A 16260-nucleotide genomic window follows, 5' to 3' on the forward strand; every position below is an offset into this window, starting at 1 on the left:
CCTTCCATGGTCCTCAGCTCACTTCCATAACCGGTGGGCCCCCCCAGCGTCCAGCCTTGACACCCAGCACGTCCCGTGGCCTGCTCACTCGCCCCTCGGCTGCTCCCACAGACAGCCGCAGGTCTCTGGGGGCTGGAGCAAGAATGTCTGGCCTTGCGGGATCCTTCTTTGAGACCAAAGGGCGAGGTTTGCTGCACCTGAGAACGAAGGCTCTGGGGTCCCGGGACGCGAGCAGCAAATCTCGTGTGTTGCTAGTGTTTTTCTGGCAGGGCTGGCGATTGCTTTCGGCCCCGCTTTTGTCCTCCCATGAAGAGACGCTGTACTTTTTAAAAAACTGGCTGACGTGCTGCATCAGCAGACAGCTGCCCAGCGGTTTCCAAGACCCACTAGGCAGCCGACAGCAGGTCGGGCCCTTCCAGAGGAGGCTGAGGACGGGAAGCGTGTTTACTGTGTCTCCTCTGGACAGATAATGGCCAACGAGACGTGTGTAAGCTGGCAAATGGGGCGTGAACGTCCCCTGTCCCGTGCCATTAGCTGTCACCCAGCCTCTTCCCCCAGTAGGGCCTCAGTCCTCTGCTGGGGCAGCTCCCATCTGCCACCAGATAAGTGCCCCCCGTGTGCTTTAGGCACACTCGTTCCAGTACCTGGGGTGGATGGTTGGGGGCAGGGGGAGCCGTTAAACCAGCCCCTCTCTGGAGAGTCAGCCTCCCTCCCCTCCCCGCCTTCTCCCCAGGGTGGAGCCAAGGGTCAGGGTGACCCACCCAGAAAGGACCAGTAGGCAAGCTGAGTGAAACTGAGTTCCCAGCTCTCACCTTCAAGGGGCGCCTGGTCCTGCCCCCCCTTCCCCTCACCCCCTGCTCCAGGAGTGAGCAGATAGGATGTCAGGGAGAGAAGCGGCCACCGAAGAGCCCATGAGGCAGCTGTTGGGGGCAGCCACTCGGCACACCTTTCTCCTCCCCTTGGCATCTCCTCGTTGCCCTGATCTGGCCTCTCGTCCTGCCTCCTGTGCTCTGGGTCCGTCTTCTGCCCTTCCCCCACGCTCCTCACTCTCTGGGCTCCCTGTCCTGCCCTCAGCCCCTGCCCCCACTCTGCACCCCTTATTTTCTCTGATTCCCAGTCTCTCCCTCTATTCTCTCTGCCATTGTTGCGTTTTATCTGCCTCCGGGGTGGGCACCCTTCAGAGGACTTTGGGTATCTCGGCCCTGCCGGTGGCGTTTGGTGCTGAAGGGGCTCCCCAGTGCCCCTCTGGCACTCTCCGTCGGAAGGCTCTGAGGTTAACCTGAGAGGTCTGTGGCTCATTTCCTCTTGAGGCATCGAGGTCACTGTCCTAAGGGGCTTCAGCCTGGAGGCTGTTTAACCTCGGGGCTCTTAACTCGCACTCGGCCAGATTGCTACGAGCTCTTGAGGGTTCCCAGTGCAGGTGGTGGTGGTGTCCCTCCAAGTCGCTCTTCAAGCCCAGGTCCCCGGTCCCGTTGCTCTGGGGCTTCAAATCTTAAAGCAGGGCCACCCTGGTCGGATTTCCCTGGGAGGAACTCACCCACCTCCCTCATGGGATAAGGCATGCCTTGGGGGCCCGGGGTCCCCAGATGCTGTCTGACGGGCCGTCTCCTGTTTCCCGTTCTCCCAGATGGAGACCTCACAGACACCGTCAGCGGGCCCCGCTCTACCGCCTCGGACCCGACCAGCAGCAAGGCCTCCACCAAGAGTCCCACCCAGCGCCACAACCCTTTCAGTGAGGACCAGGCAGAGACCGTGTCCTCCTCCGACACCACCCCTGTGCACACCACGTCCCAGGAGAAGGGGGAATCCCACACTCTTGACCTGCCAGACGCCTGCACGGAGCTGGAGGTCATCAGGTCGGTGGGGAGGGGCCCCGAGAGCAGTTGGATGAGCATATCCTGACGTCCATCCTGTGCACTCCTAGTGTCACGTTGTCCGTGCAGACTGGGACCATACTCCCCCCCTGGGGGGGCACATGGGCATCTGCCTGGAGACTGAGTGGTTCTCCCGCAGTTCTGTGAGCAAGAAGAAACAGAGGGCCCGAGCCCGGAAGACAGTGTGGCACAGGCCATGACCGGGGCCACGCCTGGGTGGGGGGCATTTGTCAGGTTCATCCAGGGCCACAAAGTCCCTTCAGACTGGAATTCTTCCCCAGGGGGTCCTTGGGCGTCGCTGTACAGTTTCTGAGGCCTGTACCGATTGTAGTTCAGCATGGCTCCTTGAAAGAAAAGGGTCTCCATCCATCGCCAGGGGCCTACCTAGAAGGGAGGAAGTGCTGACGGATTGGGCTCCCGACTGCCCCTGGCTCCCGCCCTGAGGCTTTCAGCCCTGGGTGAGATGTGCGTTTCCTATCCCCGGGGCTTGCTGGCCTTGCCCCCCAATGACTGGAGTCAGGGGTCCCCCTCTGCAGGGTGGTTCGAGTCCTGACTGGCTTCATGGGTTCAGGCCTCGGGTCGCCTTGCCACGCCCGTCCCAGCCAATTTGCAACCAAGGGGTTTGAGCCCAGAAGACTTTAAGTCCACTTTCGGTTGAATTACCCACAGTGACACCTAATGGGAAGTGAGGTCCGCCCAGGGCCCACCGGCCACATCCTAAGGGGAGGGCTGAAGGGAGGCGCCATCGCTCCGACCGACCGTGGCCTGTTTTGTCCCCCCAGAACACAGCTAGCTCATTTGTGTCATCGGCTAGAATCCGTGGGACCGGCTCAGGGGTTCCTCTGATCCCTGTCTCTGCCAACAGCAGGGCGTCCCTCAGGGCCTGAGCTGCTCTGTGCCCCTGGCCTAGGGCCTCCCAGCCAGCACTGCCCAGGACCATGGAAGCTTGGCTGTGCCCTCAGAGGTCACACGCCCAGAATCACCTCTTTTGACCCAGCCCACCTAATTCCCCAGCTCAGTGGCGCCCAGATGGTAAATCTCTCCCCATCGCTACTGTCCCAGGGTCACCAAGAAGAAGAAAACCGGCAAGAAGAAGAAGACCAGATCGGATGAGGAAGCTAGTCCGCTTCACCCCTCCTCCAGCCAGGACAGCTGTGCCAGGCGGGGCGATGGTGGCAGCCTCGTCAGCAGCCCGGGCCTTGGGCGGGCCTCACCGGACGCTACCTTCACTTCCCCCCAGGAGGAGGGAGAGGGGCCCAGCGGCACAGCCGAGGGCAGCGAGCTCCCGGAGCCGGGCCAGATGGGTCTGCTCATCCCCGAAATGAAGGACACCTCCATGGAGCGCTTGGGGCAGCCCCTGAGTAAGGTCATTGACCAGCTCAACGGGCAGCTGGACCCCAGCGCCTGGCGCTCCCACGTCCGGTCCCCAGACCAGTCCTTTCGGACCGGCTCTCCCGGGGATGCCCCGGAGAAGCCGCCATTTTGCGACTTTAGTGAGGGGCTTCCAGCCCCAATGGACTTCTACCGCTTTACCGTCGAGAGTCCAAGCGCTCTTACATCAAGTGGCAGCAACCATGACCCTGCAGGGCCTGGCCAACCGCTGCATGTTCCTGGTGGCCCTGCGACTGCTGGCCAAGAAGAGGGAGGAGGAAGAAGAGAGGGACAGGCACCTGGGCCCCTAGAGGACACCCCGGGGGAGGCCCGGGAGCCAGAGACCCGGGCACTGGAGACGCAGTTGCCCCCTGCGGGTGACGGACCTGTGCCCGAAGCAGAGCCCGGGACCCACGAGGCTCTCTGCCAGCTCAAGCGAGACCAGCCCAGCCCGTGTCTGAGCAGCGCCGAGGACTCGGGGGTGGATGAGGGGCAGGGGAGCCCTTCTGAGATGACCCACTCGGCAGAGTTCAGGTGAGCAAGGCTCTCGGTGCGGCTGCCGTGAGACGCCCCCGGCCTGCAAAGCAGGGGACAGTGGGCGTCGTCCTCCCAATGAACCAAGCAGAACCCCCAGAGGAACCAGCCTGGGCTGGGGGCTGCGACGGGGCGCACGTCTCCCCTCCCTCGCTCTGGCTCTTGGTCAGGAGCAGAGCCGCGACAACGGTGCCGCCGCGTGCCTGTGTCCCCTCCCACCCCCCTCCTGGCCTTCACCCTCCCCACGCCTGTCCCTCTCACAGGGTAGACAACAATCACTTACTCCTGCTGATGATCCACGTGTTTCGAGAAAACGAAGAGCAACTCTTCAAAGTAAGTCCCAGGAGCTCAGGGGCCAGGGGCAAAAGCGCGCTGGCCGGGGCCGGGGGCGGGAGCCGGGGTGCCTGACCGTCCCCTGTCTCGGCCCCTCAGATGATCCGGATGAGCACCGGGCACATGGAGGGCACCCTGCAGCTGCTGTACGTGCTGCTCACAGACTGCTATGTCTACCTGCTCCGGAAAGGTGCCCGCCGTCCCCGGGCTAGGCCAGGGCAGCTGCCGAGAGCGGGTCGAGGACGACACTGACCACCCTCCCTCCCTCTGTGCCCCCCGCCCCTGGCTCTCGGCTGCCTGGCGTGTGGTGGCGAAAACACTCCACTCCGCCCCAAGACGAGCCCGGGGGCCTGCCCGCCGCGAGCACCCCGTGTCACTGTCCTACTCTGTCATCTCAGGTCGCAGGACAAGGACGGGTCCTTGCTGAGAGAGGGGCCGGTCTTAGAAAAGGGGGCAGGGGGAGGGAAAAGAGGCCACTGAGAGTTACAGGCATCGGGGTCTCCTCTCTCAGGGGCCGCGGAGAAGCCATACCTGGTGGAAGAGGCCGTTTCTTACAATGAACTTGACTATGTGTCGGTGAGTGTGGGATCTGCAGTTGGCATAGGCCAACTGCATAGGACGGGGCTCCTCTGGCCACCCACCTCGGGAGCTCAGAGCGAGGCACGTCCCTGCCTCGACCCCTCCGCCCCCAGGGCTGGGCGTCAGCTCCTCTCCCGGGGGCTTCACCACATGATGCTGGGGATGAGAACCGAGTCTGAGGACGCCTCTTTGTCCACCGTATTTCTGACCATCCCTCCCCTCCCTGACTCACGCCCTGGGTCCCAGGCCTCTGGGGCTTTACCTTGTGGCGATGCCAGGGTCTGCCTCCTCCCTCCCCAGCCGGCCCTCTGTCTGGCCGTGGCTGCCTCTTCCGCCAGGCAGCAGCCAAGCCCCTTGTGCATGTGAAGGTATCCTTTCTGGCAGGTGGGCCTCGACCAGCAGACGGTGAAGCTGGTGTGCACCAACCGCAGGAAGCAGTTTCTGCTGGACACGGCTGACGTGGCCCTGGCCGAGTGAGTGACGCTCCCCTCCCCCGGCCAATCCCCCACCTCCCCGTTCCTGCAGGACTGGAGGTCCTGGCCTGGTCTCCCCACCCTTGGGGCAGGAGGGGGAGAAGTGGGACACAAACCAGTGCGGAGCAGATGCGTTCCCTCCGGCACCTGCAGGAAAAGGCACACACACTGACTGGCTCCGTCGTCAGTTCAGGTGACCTCAGACCCTGCGTGGCCTGAGGAGAGGAAGGGGGCTGGTGTGAGTCACCCGCCAGGAAGGACGCCCGAGCCCAACTGCTGGCCCTTGTGCTTTCATACGGAAAGTACACATGATAAGATCGGATAGTGACGGGCACCCGGGTCCCACCCGTTCTGCGGCATCCCCTCACCTGGTCCTGCCTCACCGTCAGACCCCAGGCACCTCGGCCACGGGGAACGGTTAGGCCTCTTCCAGGTCACAGCTGATGGCAACCGACCGGTGCATCATCGCCCCACCTGCTGCCCTGAGCTCTGCTTCCGGCCGGGTCCCTCCCCAAAGTTCCTGGGACCCCTCCAGGCCAGGATCCCGTCCATTTGAAGGGTGGAGGTGCCCCAGGCCTCTGACAGCAAACCCCACTCCCTCGTATAGGTTCTTCTTGGCTTCTTTGAAGTCCGCCATGATCAAAGGCTGCCGGGAGCCACCTTACCCCAGCATCCTGACTGATGCCACCATGGAGAAGCTGGCACTGGCCAAATTCGTGGCCCAGGAATCTAAGTGTGAGGTAGAGCCGGGAGTGCAGGGGAGGTGTTGTGGTGTTAGGGGCCAGGCGACGCAAAAGGACGTCTTGAGGACCTCTCCGTCACCCACCTGGGAGGGGCTCTCCTACCCTCGGGTCCTGTCCCCCACCCCACTCGGGGCACGGCTTTGCTTTCTCAGCCGCCATTCCTGGTGCTGGGCCGCTGGTGAGCCCGGCCCAGACCTCACCACTCTGTCTGCTGCCCCCTCCCCCCACGCAGGCCACCGCTGTCACCGTGCGCTTCTACGGGCTTGTGCACTGGGAGGACCCCCTGGATGAGTCCCTGGGTCCAGTGCCCTGCCACTGCTCACCCCCTGAGGGCGCCATCACCAAAGAAGGCATGCTGCATTACAAGGCGGGCACCTCCTACTTGGGCAAAGAACACTGGAAGACTTGCTTCGTGGTCCTCAGGTGGGGGCTCCCACAGCTCTGGCCCCGGGCTCCACCTGGGGCTTGTGGGGCCCTCAGCAGGGGTCTCCCTTGGGCCGGCCACTGGGGAGAGAAGCCCACGGGGGCCTCTTTCCACCCCCACAAGGGTTTTGGAGCAGACCCCCTCCGGGCTTCTGCGAGAGCTTCTGTGTAAAGCGGCCGTCTCCGGGGCCCAAGGATCCCGGGGCGCATCAGGTGGGGGTCCGGGCAGGGCTGCTGCCAAGGTTTTCGCCATCCCCAGGTCTGCTGAGGGGACAGCACGCCCTCCCGAGCCTCTGCAGTTCTCTCTTCACCTTCCCTTCCACAGAGGGCAGGCCCCTTGGCCTCTGGGGCTTAAGGCCCCAGTTGCAGGCCCCCCCCGGGATCTGGGCCCCACCTGGCCTTCGGTTCTCGGGACGGGCCTCACCCCTGCCATGTTGTGCCCCTGCAGCAACGGGATCCTCTACCAGTATCCCGACCGCACAGATGTCACCCCTCTGCTCTCTGTGAACATGGGGTGAGTGTCCTAGCGATGGGGGGCTGGGCAGGCGTGAGGCCTGGCGGTGCTGCCCGCAGGTGGCGGCTCTGGCCGAGCCTGGGACCCGGGGCTCCTGTTCTCCCTGGCTCGAGCTGACACCCCACCCCCTTGTGTCAATCAGTTCGGCCTGCCCCCACTCAGCCCCACCCCATCCAGCAGCCCTGACCACTGCCCTGGGGTCTGCTGAGCCCTGAGGCTATAGGACCCCAAGCAAGGGGAGGCTGGGCATCGTCCTGTCAGGGGAGCAAGAGGAACTCCTTGCCAGGAGGGTCTGTCCGGGCAGGGGAGGCGGTCCCTCTCCCGGGAAGCTCCTGACCTGATGGAAGATGGACGCACAGGTGCTTGGAGAAAACCTGGGGCCCCACAGAGGCAACGGGAATGAATATGCCCTGATGCCAAGAGGGCCAGAGCTAAGAGCGGATTCTCACCCCTTGCCTGGCCAGGCTGAGATATCTAGAAGCATCTTGGCAGTTCTGGCAGTTCCCCTTGCAGAAGTTGTCACTCGGAAAGGGCCGGGCCCGCCTGGCAGCTTTAAGTCTCTCCTGAGAGCCGAAGGGGTCCATAGCACCTTCCGGTGGCCTCCAGCCCCCGGGACCGCGGGTGCAGGCGCACCCGTGTCCGACGCCACCCCTGCCTCCTTGCTCCCCTTTCACCCCTCCTCCTCTGGCCCAGGGGGGAGCAGTGCGGTGGCTGTCGGAGAGCCAACACCACGGATCGGCCCCACGCCTTCCAGGTCATCCTCGCCGACCGGCCCTGCCTGGAGCTGAGCGCGGACAGCGAGGCCGAGATGGCCGGCTGGATGCAGCAGCTCTGCCAGGCCGTGTCCAAAGGGGTGAGCGCCTCCGGCCTGCGCCGCTCGTCTGGCCTCCCGACCCCGTCCAGCCCCCTCCGGTGTCCCTTCCCCAGACCCACACGCACTCACAGAGAGGCCCGTGAGGACGAAGACGGGGACCTCCAGGGGACAGCCCAGGAGCGGGTCCTCGGGCTCAGGGCCGCCTGTGGGCCGGACGCTCCCACTGTCACCCCTGTCCCCACCTCCACTTCCGACTTGGGTGGAGCCCGCCTGACCTCTGGCGCAGGGGGAGCCCAAGGGCTGGCCGGGCCCCTGGAGGGGGCAGGCCTGGTGCCACCGACCCCCGGAGAGCTCCAGCTTGCCTCTCCCCTCTGCCGATGCCCTTCAGGTCATCCCCCAGGGGGTGGCCCCCAGCCCCTGCATCCCCTGCTGCCTGGTGATTACCGATGACCGCCTCTTCACCTGCCACGAGGACTGCCAGACCAGCTTCTTCCGCTCCCTGGGCACAGCCAGGCTGGCCGACATCAGTGCCGTCTCCACGGAACCCGGCAAGGAGTACTGTGTCCTGGTGAGCTGGGCCCAGGGGCAGTGGAGGCAGGCCCTGCGGAAGGAGGGCCGCGTCTGCTCACCTGGGGACCCGCCCTCCCCAGGAGTTTTCCCAGGACGGCCAGCAGGCTCTGCCCCCCTGGGTCATCTACTTGAGCTGCACATCTGAACTGGACCGATTCCTGTCTGCGCTGAGCTCCGGGTGGAAAACCATCTACCAGGTACCGGGCCACCCGGGGCCCCGAGGAGTGGAGCCGCTGCCCCGGGGAGAGGAGTCCTTCCTGTGTGGCACAGAGGCAGGAGGCAGGGGCCCGGGGACGGCGCTGTACCAGCAGCTCTGGGACAGCCCGGAACATTTAGGACCAAAAGGGCAAGACTCCGCCCTCCAGCGCATCTGAGGCCACAGCCAGGAGCAGAACCTGGGACATGCCGCCCCTTCTTGGTCCCGTGGCGCCCCGGGAGCGCGGGGTCCTGGGCCGAAGCCCTCACAGACCCCCTCTCTGCCCCCGCACAGGTGGACCTCCCCCACAAGGCCACCCAGGAAGCCTCCAGCAAGAAGTTCGAGGATGCCCTGAGCCTCATCCACAGCGCCTGGCAGCGGAGCGACAGCCTGTGCCGGGGCAGAGCCTCCCGGGACCCCTGGTGCTGAGGCGGAGCTGGCCGGCCCCCCCCACCCCCACCCCCCGCGGGCCAAGAAAGGCGAGCGGAGCAGCACACGCAGTGGCCCGCTGGGGCATCATGCCGCTTGGGGCCTGGCTTCCACCCCTGTTCCACAGCCCACTCCCACCCTGGGGGACAGAACCACCGACCGGGGCCTGAGACGGGGTCTCTCCCCTCCCAGGGATCCAGAATGGGTGCTCCGCACACCCCTGGGCATCCTGCCTGGCCAGTGGTGCCCGGAGAGTGCCGCTGGGGCGGAGGGTCTGAGCCCTATGGGCTCTGTGTACGTGGCACATCCGGATGTATCTGCGTCTCTTCAGGACGGCAGTGAGAATAGTATCTATCAGCTTTGAGGGGAGCGGAAGGACCGAGAAGGCAGCAGTCCCCTCTTCCTCTCCCGAGTGAGAGGTCTGGGCAGAAACCCGGCCATCCTTGTTCATTTTTGAACGTTCAGCCGGCTGTGCAGGGAGGCCGGGCACTAAGGTCTCGGTGCATGTTTCCTCCTCGCTATCTCTGGCCCCCGGCACACTGCTGCCTGCCTCGCCAGGGCCCACAGCCGGGGGCAGGGGCAGGGGCCAGGCCGGCCCTCCCTGGCTGCCCAGTGGCCCCGCATGTCCACGGCCCCCTGCCCCTGTCTCTCCCCAAACCGCAGCGGCCGGAGGACCCGGGAGGACCCGGGAGGACCCAGGAGGCAGGCTGTTTCCATTTGCAGGGAGCAAAGGGGAGGGAGGAGGGCTCAGAGAGGAATGGAGCCCACCAGCCTGGCGTCCCCGTGGGTGCCTCCTGACCATCCCCTGCTTGGCTGGATCCGGGCCCTTCTGGAGAGTTTTATCAAGGGCCCGCCGGGGGAAGGGGTCAGATGGTCTGGGTTTTGTTTGTTGTTTCTTTTCTTTTTTTTTTTTTTTAAATAAAATAGACACGTTATATTGCCAAGACTTGTCACTGGCCCTTTATGACCAGGATGGAGGAGGGGCATCTCCAGCCCCCCTCTGAAGCCCCTTGGCCATTCATTCTTCATTCATTCCATAATTCTCTGCCATCAGCTGCTCTGTGCTGACACCGAGAACCCAGTCGCCCGCTGCCCCCCCATGGAGCTCTCTGGAGCTCAGGCCCTGAGGGTTTCTTGGCCTGACCTTTGCTCTCTGTTGTATTTCCTGCAGTGGCCAGGGGAGCGGCAGCTACCCCTCCAGTCCCGGGACTTGTCTCTGCGGCCAGCCTTCCCAGCCTCCCCAGCTCTGGGGGCGAGTGCCGGCCATGTGGGATAAACCCGAGAGTGTCCAAGCTGTCCCCAGACCGCTGGGCGCAGGCCAGAGGGTGCCAAGCCTGCCGGGCCCAGGCCGGGGGTTGGGGGGAAGTGATCTGGGGCCCCGAAGCCCTCAGCGCTGCCTCTTCCAGGGGTTCGTACCGGGGGGGAAAAGAGCGGGAGCTGGGAAAGGTGGGCGTGGAGGCCTAGAGGTGGGCTTGCAGGCAGGGTGGCTCGGCCTCTGGTTCTGTTTGGAACTTGGCTGATGTGGGGTGACCGTGGCGGGAGAGAACTGCCCGGGGGCAGAGGCCAAGGTGGAGGCCAGGCCGAGCAGCCTAGCGCCTGACAGCCATTCCCAGGGGTGTGAAGTCCCTTCTCACAAAGGGCCACGTATGGGCGCCTGGGTGGCTCAGTCAGTTAAGCAGCCGACTCTTGATTTCGGCTCAGGTCACGATCTCAAGGTACAGTAGTGAGCTAGGCGTGGAGCCTGCCTAAGATTCATTCTCTCTCTCTCTTTCTCTCTCTCTGAAAAAAAGCAAAAAACAAAAAACAAAGACAAAGGGCCATTTCTATACCAGGGCCTCTCCAGAAACCTATAGTCCAGAAGAGGTTCCCACCAGGAGGAGGGACAGGACAAGGGGGCAAGTCTTCATAGGGTGAATGACCAAAGCCACAGTCCACTCCTTGAGACACAACGGCCCCAGGGCCCTGGAGTCTTGGGAGGCAAAGGATGGGGAGGAAGGAGCCAGAGTGGGGGACGGGGCAGTGGGGGGGGGGTGCATCTTCTGGGTGGAGCCCTGTGCCAGGCATGTTCTCCACACACCTCTGAAGTAGGTGCTGATATCCCCGTTTTAGAAACAGACCGTCGCTAAGAGAGAGAAAGTGACTTGCCCAGAGTCACACATGGTAGCAGAGCCCGGGGTTCAAAAGCAGTTCCACAGGGCTCAAGAAGCCCTTCTCCACCTCTGCTCTCAGTGGGACCATAGACTGGGGGAGCCAGACTGGAAGACTGAGGCCGGGAACGGAGAAGCCACAAGGACGGTGGCAGGGTGGTTGTGGGCAGTCAGTGCGTTGCCTGGGCACGATTTCAGGAGCCTCCCCGGGGCAGTTGCTCTATGCCCAGGGCTCCGAGCTGCAGCAGGACTGGCTAAACCAGAGGCGGGGCAGGGGCACCAGCCCTTCGCCCCAGCGCCACAGGGAGGGCAGGAGGGTAAGAAAAACAGGAGGAGGTGTCTCAGCTGATTGACACCTTCTCCCCGCCCCCAATCTCCCTCCTGCCCCAGGTGACCTTTTCCCCAGATCCCAGGGTCCAGGCCCACCCCTGCGGGGAGGTGTGGAGAACAGAGACAGCTGGGATTGGTCAGAGCCAGCAGGGGCGTGTCCCGGGCTCCAACAGCCCCAGCGGCGGAGCAGAGCAGGTGGACTCCCAGGATAGACCAGGGGCCACCCGGCCTGTCTGACCTGGACGTCTGCCCTCCAGACATGGCCCCAGGCCCCCTTGATCCCCAGCCGGGCGGCCCTGCGGGGGTGCAGACAGCGTAAGCTCCGCCACCCCGGGGCCTGTGCCCATGTCCCTGCCCGGGGCGCAACGGGCCTCAGGAACAGAGGCCAGGGAGACGGTTGCCCCCGCTGTGGACCTGGTGCTAGGCGCCTCGGCCTGTTGCCTGGCCTGTGTCTTCACTAACCCCCTAGAGGTGGTGAAGACGCGGCTGCAGCTGCAGGGGGAGCTGCGGGCCCGGGGCACCTACCCGCGGCCCTACAGGGGCTTTTTTGCCTCGGTGGCCGCGGTGATCCGTGCAGATGGGCTGTGTGGCCTGCAGAAGGGGCTGGCCGCCGGCCTCCTTTACCAGGGCCTCATGAATGGCGTCCGCTTCTACTGCTACAGCCTGGCGTGCCAGGCTGGCCTCACCCAGCAGCCTGGTGGCACCGTGGTCGCAGGCGCCGTGGCTGGGGCACTGGGAGCCTTCGTGGGGAGCCCTGCTTACTTGGTGAGTGCCTTTTCTCCATCCTCCATCACCCCGTGGCCCAGCTCGCCCGGGGACTCTGGAGCCTCCCAGGCTGGCCCTGCGGGACCGACCTGGACGGCCGGGTGGGGCCTGCTGGGCGGGGAACATCCCTGCCCGGGATTGGAATCTGCCCCTTGGCTCAAAGCCCCGGAGCCTGGTCCTGATCCTCATCCTCCTGGGGTCCCTGCCCCACCAGGCCTGAGCCAGAGGAGGGGGCAGAGGGTGGCAGGACGGCCACCCATCTTCCCGTGCAGCCTGTGCGAGTGAAAAATAAGCGAGGCCCCCGCGTCCCCGGCTGGATGTTGTACTGTCGTCATCCTGCTTAGTCCTCAGAACAGCTTGTCAGGCGTGAGTGGAGGGGGTTAAGTAACTTGCTCCGGTCACACCGGGATGCAGACCCAGGCTAACTTCAGAGCCTCGCCCCCGACCCTATCCCACACGCCCCCTCAGCTGTGGGGGTGGGCTCGTGGCGCTCTGGATGTCGGGGCGCGCTCGTCCAGGCCCTCTCTCACGTCTGCTGTCACAGGTCAAAACACAGCTGCAGGCCCAGACGGTGGCCGCGATGGCTGTGGGGCACCAGCACCATCACCAGGTAGGAACCGTCACTCCCCAGAGCTCCCTGGGCCGGATGGGCTCCTGGGCCGGCAGGGGCTGCCCATGACGCGGCGTCTTCTCCCCGCAGAGTGTTCTGGGGGCCTTGGAGACCATCTGGCGGCAGCAAGGCCTGGCAGGACTATGGCGGGGCGTGGGTGGGGCCGTGCCCAGGGTCATGGTCGGCTCCGCGGCTCAGCTGGCCACCTTTGCCTCTGCCAAGGCCTGGGTGCAGAAACAACAGGTGAGGAGCCAGGGACACCTGTGCCCACCCACAGACACCCCAAAGTAAGGGCTGCCTGCCTCCTTTCTCCCCCTCTGGGCCCTCATCACTCCCTAACATCTCCAGCTGGACCCCCACCTAGGGAAGCCAACGGGGAGGTGACAGACAGGGCCCCTGAAGACAGCTGAGGACCCTGGCTCTGCCCTTAGGGTCATGTCCCCGGCCCTTGTGCCCAGCAGGAGTGGGGGCCAGCAGTGAGCCCTGTAGCTGTGACGGAGCTGGGGTGGGAGGTGGCTGGAGGCGCCCGGTCTGTTCCCCTTCCTCTAGGTCTCCCAGCCCCCACACGCTGGGAGGGGAGGGTGGGTACCCTGCGGGTGGGGGGAGGGCACCTGCAGGCGTCAGAACCTGTACCACCCCACAGTGGCTCCCGGAGGACAGCTGGCTGGTGGCTTTGGCTGGAGGCATGATCAGTAGCGTCGCCGTGGCCGCAGTCATGACCCCCTTCGACGTGGTCAGCACGCGGCTATACAATCAGCCCGTGGACGGAACTGGCAAAGTGAGCAGGGGCTGGTGCAGGGGGTGGGGGGCCAGTGGGAAGCTGGAGAGCACCCTCCAACACACACATGCACACACACACACACACAGACACACACACACAGCCAGAGACACGCAGACACGTGACATGCATGCAGACGCATCGATTTGCCTTGTTTGCTGAGCACCTATGTCCCAGGCATGGGCTAAGCATTTTCACCTCTGGGTTTTATTCCATCCTCACAATCACCTCCATCTTCCTGATGAGGAAACTGACGCTCAGAGAGATCTGGTGACTTGTGTGTGCGGTCGCCCGGCTGATACGTGGAGGAGCCCGAATCAGAATCCAGGCCTGACCGCACGGCCTCACGCACACGGGCCCTCGCATACACCGGTGCAGGCTGCGCTCAGCACAGAGGTGCCCTCCACAGGCCGAGTGAGGGCTGAAATCCACCTGTGTGCCACTAGCCAAAGTTCAGCCCCCAGGCCTCGGGCTGTGGCTGCCTGGACGAAGAGGCTTCTTACATTTCACAGCCTACAGGGCCACCTTTCTAGAATTTGCCCAGCTTGGGGAGAGTCTCTCTACTGATGTGCCACAGTAGCCCCCACACACAGACACCCCTGGTTGTGCCAGCCAGGGCGCCACGTTCCCTGTAGTGACATCTGCCCCGTGTCTGTCCCCAGGGCCAGCTGTATGGTGGCCTCGCCGACTGCCTGGTGAAGATCTGGCGGCAGGAGGGCCCCCTGGCACTCTACAAGGGTCTGGGCCCAGCCTACCTGCGCCTGGGCCCCCACACAATCCTCAGCATGCTCTTCTGGGATGAGCTCCGGAAACTGGCTGGGCGGGGCCTGCACCAGGGCACCTAGGGGGCACCCCTCACCCCCATTTCCCGACACAGCCTGGCACTCGGCAGGAAGCAATGGCCCGCTCCAGCTGGGAATGGCCGGCTCAGAGCAGACCACTGGCCTAGACCCTGCCACAGGTCGGAGGAGAGTGTGGACAGCGCTGGTCCCCCCCAGACCCACGGCCCCCCCTCAGGCCAGAGCATTTGTTCTGGATGGCCAGCCATTTTGTTCTCCAGCAAATTCTCTTCCCCCTCTGTGCTGGGTTACCTTATCCCAGAGCCTTACTCATTATGATAATCGCTGCTCCGGGGCATGGCCATCACCTTGAGCTGGGTCGCTTACGTGCATCAGCTTGCTTAGTCCTCAAACAGCGTGAGATGGTAAAACCCTCTTTTACCAAGAGGAAGCTGAGAACTCAGGAAAGGGAAGTGCTTTGACCAAAGCCACACAGCTCTGAAGTGGCAGAAAGAGGACTGGAGGTTAGCTCTGCCCGACGCAGGCTGGTGTCCCTGGCAAGAGCCAGGACCACGAGGGCTGGAGGGCCCCCGACAGTCACTGTGAGGCACCACGAGGCCATAGTGGACCTCCGACAAGATGGTTTAAACAACAGATATTGTCTCACAGCTTGGAGGCTGGAAGTCAGACATCCAGGCATCAGCGGGGTTGGTTTCTTCTGAGGCCTCTCTCTCTCTCTCTCTCTCTCTCTCTCTCTCTCCTCTCTCTCCCCTCTCTCTCTCCCCCCTGGCATGTGGACGGCCATCTTCCCCCCGGGTCCTCACAGGGTCTTCCTTCTGTGTCTGTGTCCTAATCTCTTCTTATAAGGCCCCCAGTCGTGTTGGATTAGCACCGACCCTAATGTCCTCATTTTAACTTAATTACCTCTTTAGGGACCCCATCTCCAATTACAGTCACATATAGGGGGTTAGAACTTCAATATATGAATGTGGGTGGGGGGGACATAATGCAGCCTATAACACCAACTAGAAGCTTTTACTGAGGGGCTTCCTAGGTGCCCAGCACTATGGGCGTCCAGACAAATCCTCATGACCGTTCTGAAAGGGGTCTCTGGACATGCCCATTCTTCAGATGAGGAGGCTAAGGCCCAGGGCGGGGAGGGGACTGGCTCAACGTGAGTAGCAGCGCTAGGTGTCCTCACCCTGGGTCCTTTCCCCAGGCTGCAGCCACACTCCTCCCAGTGAGTGTGTTCCTAAGGCCCACGCTGACCTTTGTGCTTCAGAGAATGACACCGAGTCCCTGGAAGGGATAGGACTGGCTCCAGTCCAAGCAGAGCCTAAACCACCTACCCTGCCATCCCCCATGTCTGCTGTTCCCCGGGGGTACCCCACCACACACTCCAAACCAATAAAGTTTTCTATTTTGTTTACTTCCACGACTCCCTTCTGCTGAAGCCTCCGTCTCCCCCACCCGTGACACCACCCCCCACCCCTTGGCTCCCTCCTCGGTCTGGGGAAGGAGGATCCGGATTTGCCGCACCCTGGGCGGCTTCCAACCCAACTGAGGCCTGCCACCTAGTGGACACGGGGAGGATCGTCGAGGCAGGCTGCCCAGTGGCGGAAGGAGGGGGGGGCCCAGAACTGTATCTCAACCTCAGGTTGTGGGGGGTACGGACCACCTTCCAGAACTGGGGCTGAGGGGGCAGAGCCCAGATGCAAGGCTGTGGGGGGCAACAGATAAGGCCTGGGGCTTCAGGAAGGCCCTGTGGGGCAAGGCCTAAGGTAGGGTGAGAAAAACGGGCACCCAACTTGAGCAGAGACAGAGGCCAGAGATCAGTGCTGGTTTCATGCCGCCCAAAGGCGGAGCCCCTGGACAGCAGTAGGCTCCCGAGGCCAGTAACCCTGGGGCCCTGAAGGTATCCCTGCCTCCCCTCCCCTCCCCTCCCCTTCCCTCCCTTGAGCTTCTGATCCCTCCCTGCCCCTCCCCTCCCTCCACTGA

General features: G+C 63.7%; 2 protein-coding genes across 3 annotated transcripts in view; both read left to right on the forward strand.

Annotated features, from left to right (window-relative positions):
- The window catches only part of PLEKHM2 (pleckstrin homology and RUN domain containing M2), a 35679-nt gene extending 25882 nt beyond the window's left edge, over window positions 1-9797 (forward strand). For both annotated transcript variants that reach the window (XM_023258162.2, XM_023258163.2), the window contains 13 exons: window positions 1628-1856; window positions 2937-3779; window positions 4043-4112; window positions 4212-4302; window positions 4624-4688; window positions 5076-5164; window positions 5772-5904; window positions 6140-6330; window positions 6779-6844; window positions 7538-7697; window positions 8047-8226; window positions 8309-8425; window positions 8719-9797. In XM_023258162.2, the coding sequence (XP_023113930.2) occupies window positions 1628-1856; window positions 2937-3779; window positions 4043-4112; window positions 4212-4302; window positions 4624-4688; window positions 5076-5164; window positions 5772-5904; window positions 6140-6330; window positions 6779-6844; window positions 7538-7697; window positions 8047-8226; window positions 8309-8425; window positions 8719-8853 (2369 nt within the window). In that variant the 3' untranslated portion in view covers window positions 8854-9797. The remainder of the gene's footprint in view (window positions 1-1627; window positions 1857-2936; window positions 3780-4042; window positions 4113-4211; window positions 4303-4623; window positions 4689-5075; window positions 5165-5771; window positions 5905-6139; window positions 6331-6778; window positions 6845-7537; window positions 7698-8046; window positions 8227-8308; window positions 8426-8718) is intronic.
- Window positions 9798-11360: 1563 nt separating this feature from the next.
- On the forward strand, window positions 11361-15691 carry SLC25A34 (solute carrier family 25 member 34). The gene is made up of 5 exons (XM_003989510.5): window positions 11361-12095; window positions 12640-12705; window positions 12796-12948; window positions 13349-13483; window positions 14146-15691. Exons 1-5 carry the CDS (start codon window positions 11676-11678, stop codon window positions 14326-14328), a joined length of 957 nt encoding a protein of 318 aa, XP_003989559.1. The 5' UTR covers window positions 11361-11675; the 3' UTR covers window positions 14329-15691.
- The last annotated feature ends 569 nt before the right edge of the window (window positions 15692-16260 follow it).

This window comes from Felis catus, chromosome C1 (genome assembly GCF_018350175.1).
Source record: "Felis catus isolate Fca126 chromosome C1, F.catus_Fca126_mat1.0, whole genome shotgun sequence".
Classification (NCBI taxonomy): Eukaryota; Metazoa; Chordata; class Mammalia; order Carnivora; family Felidae; genus Felis; species Felis catus.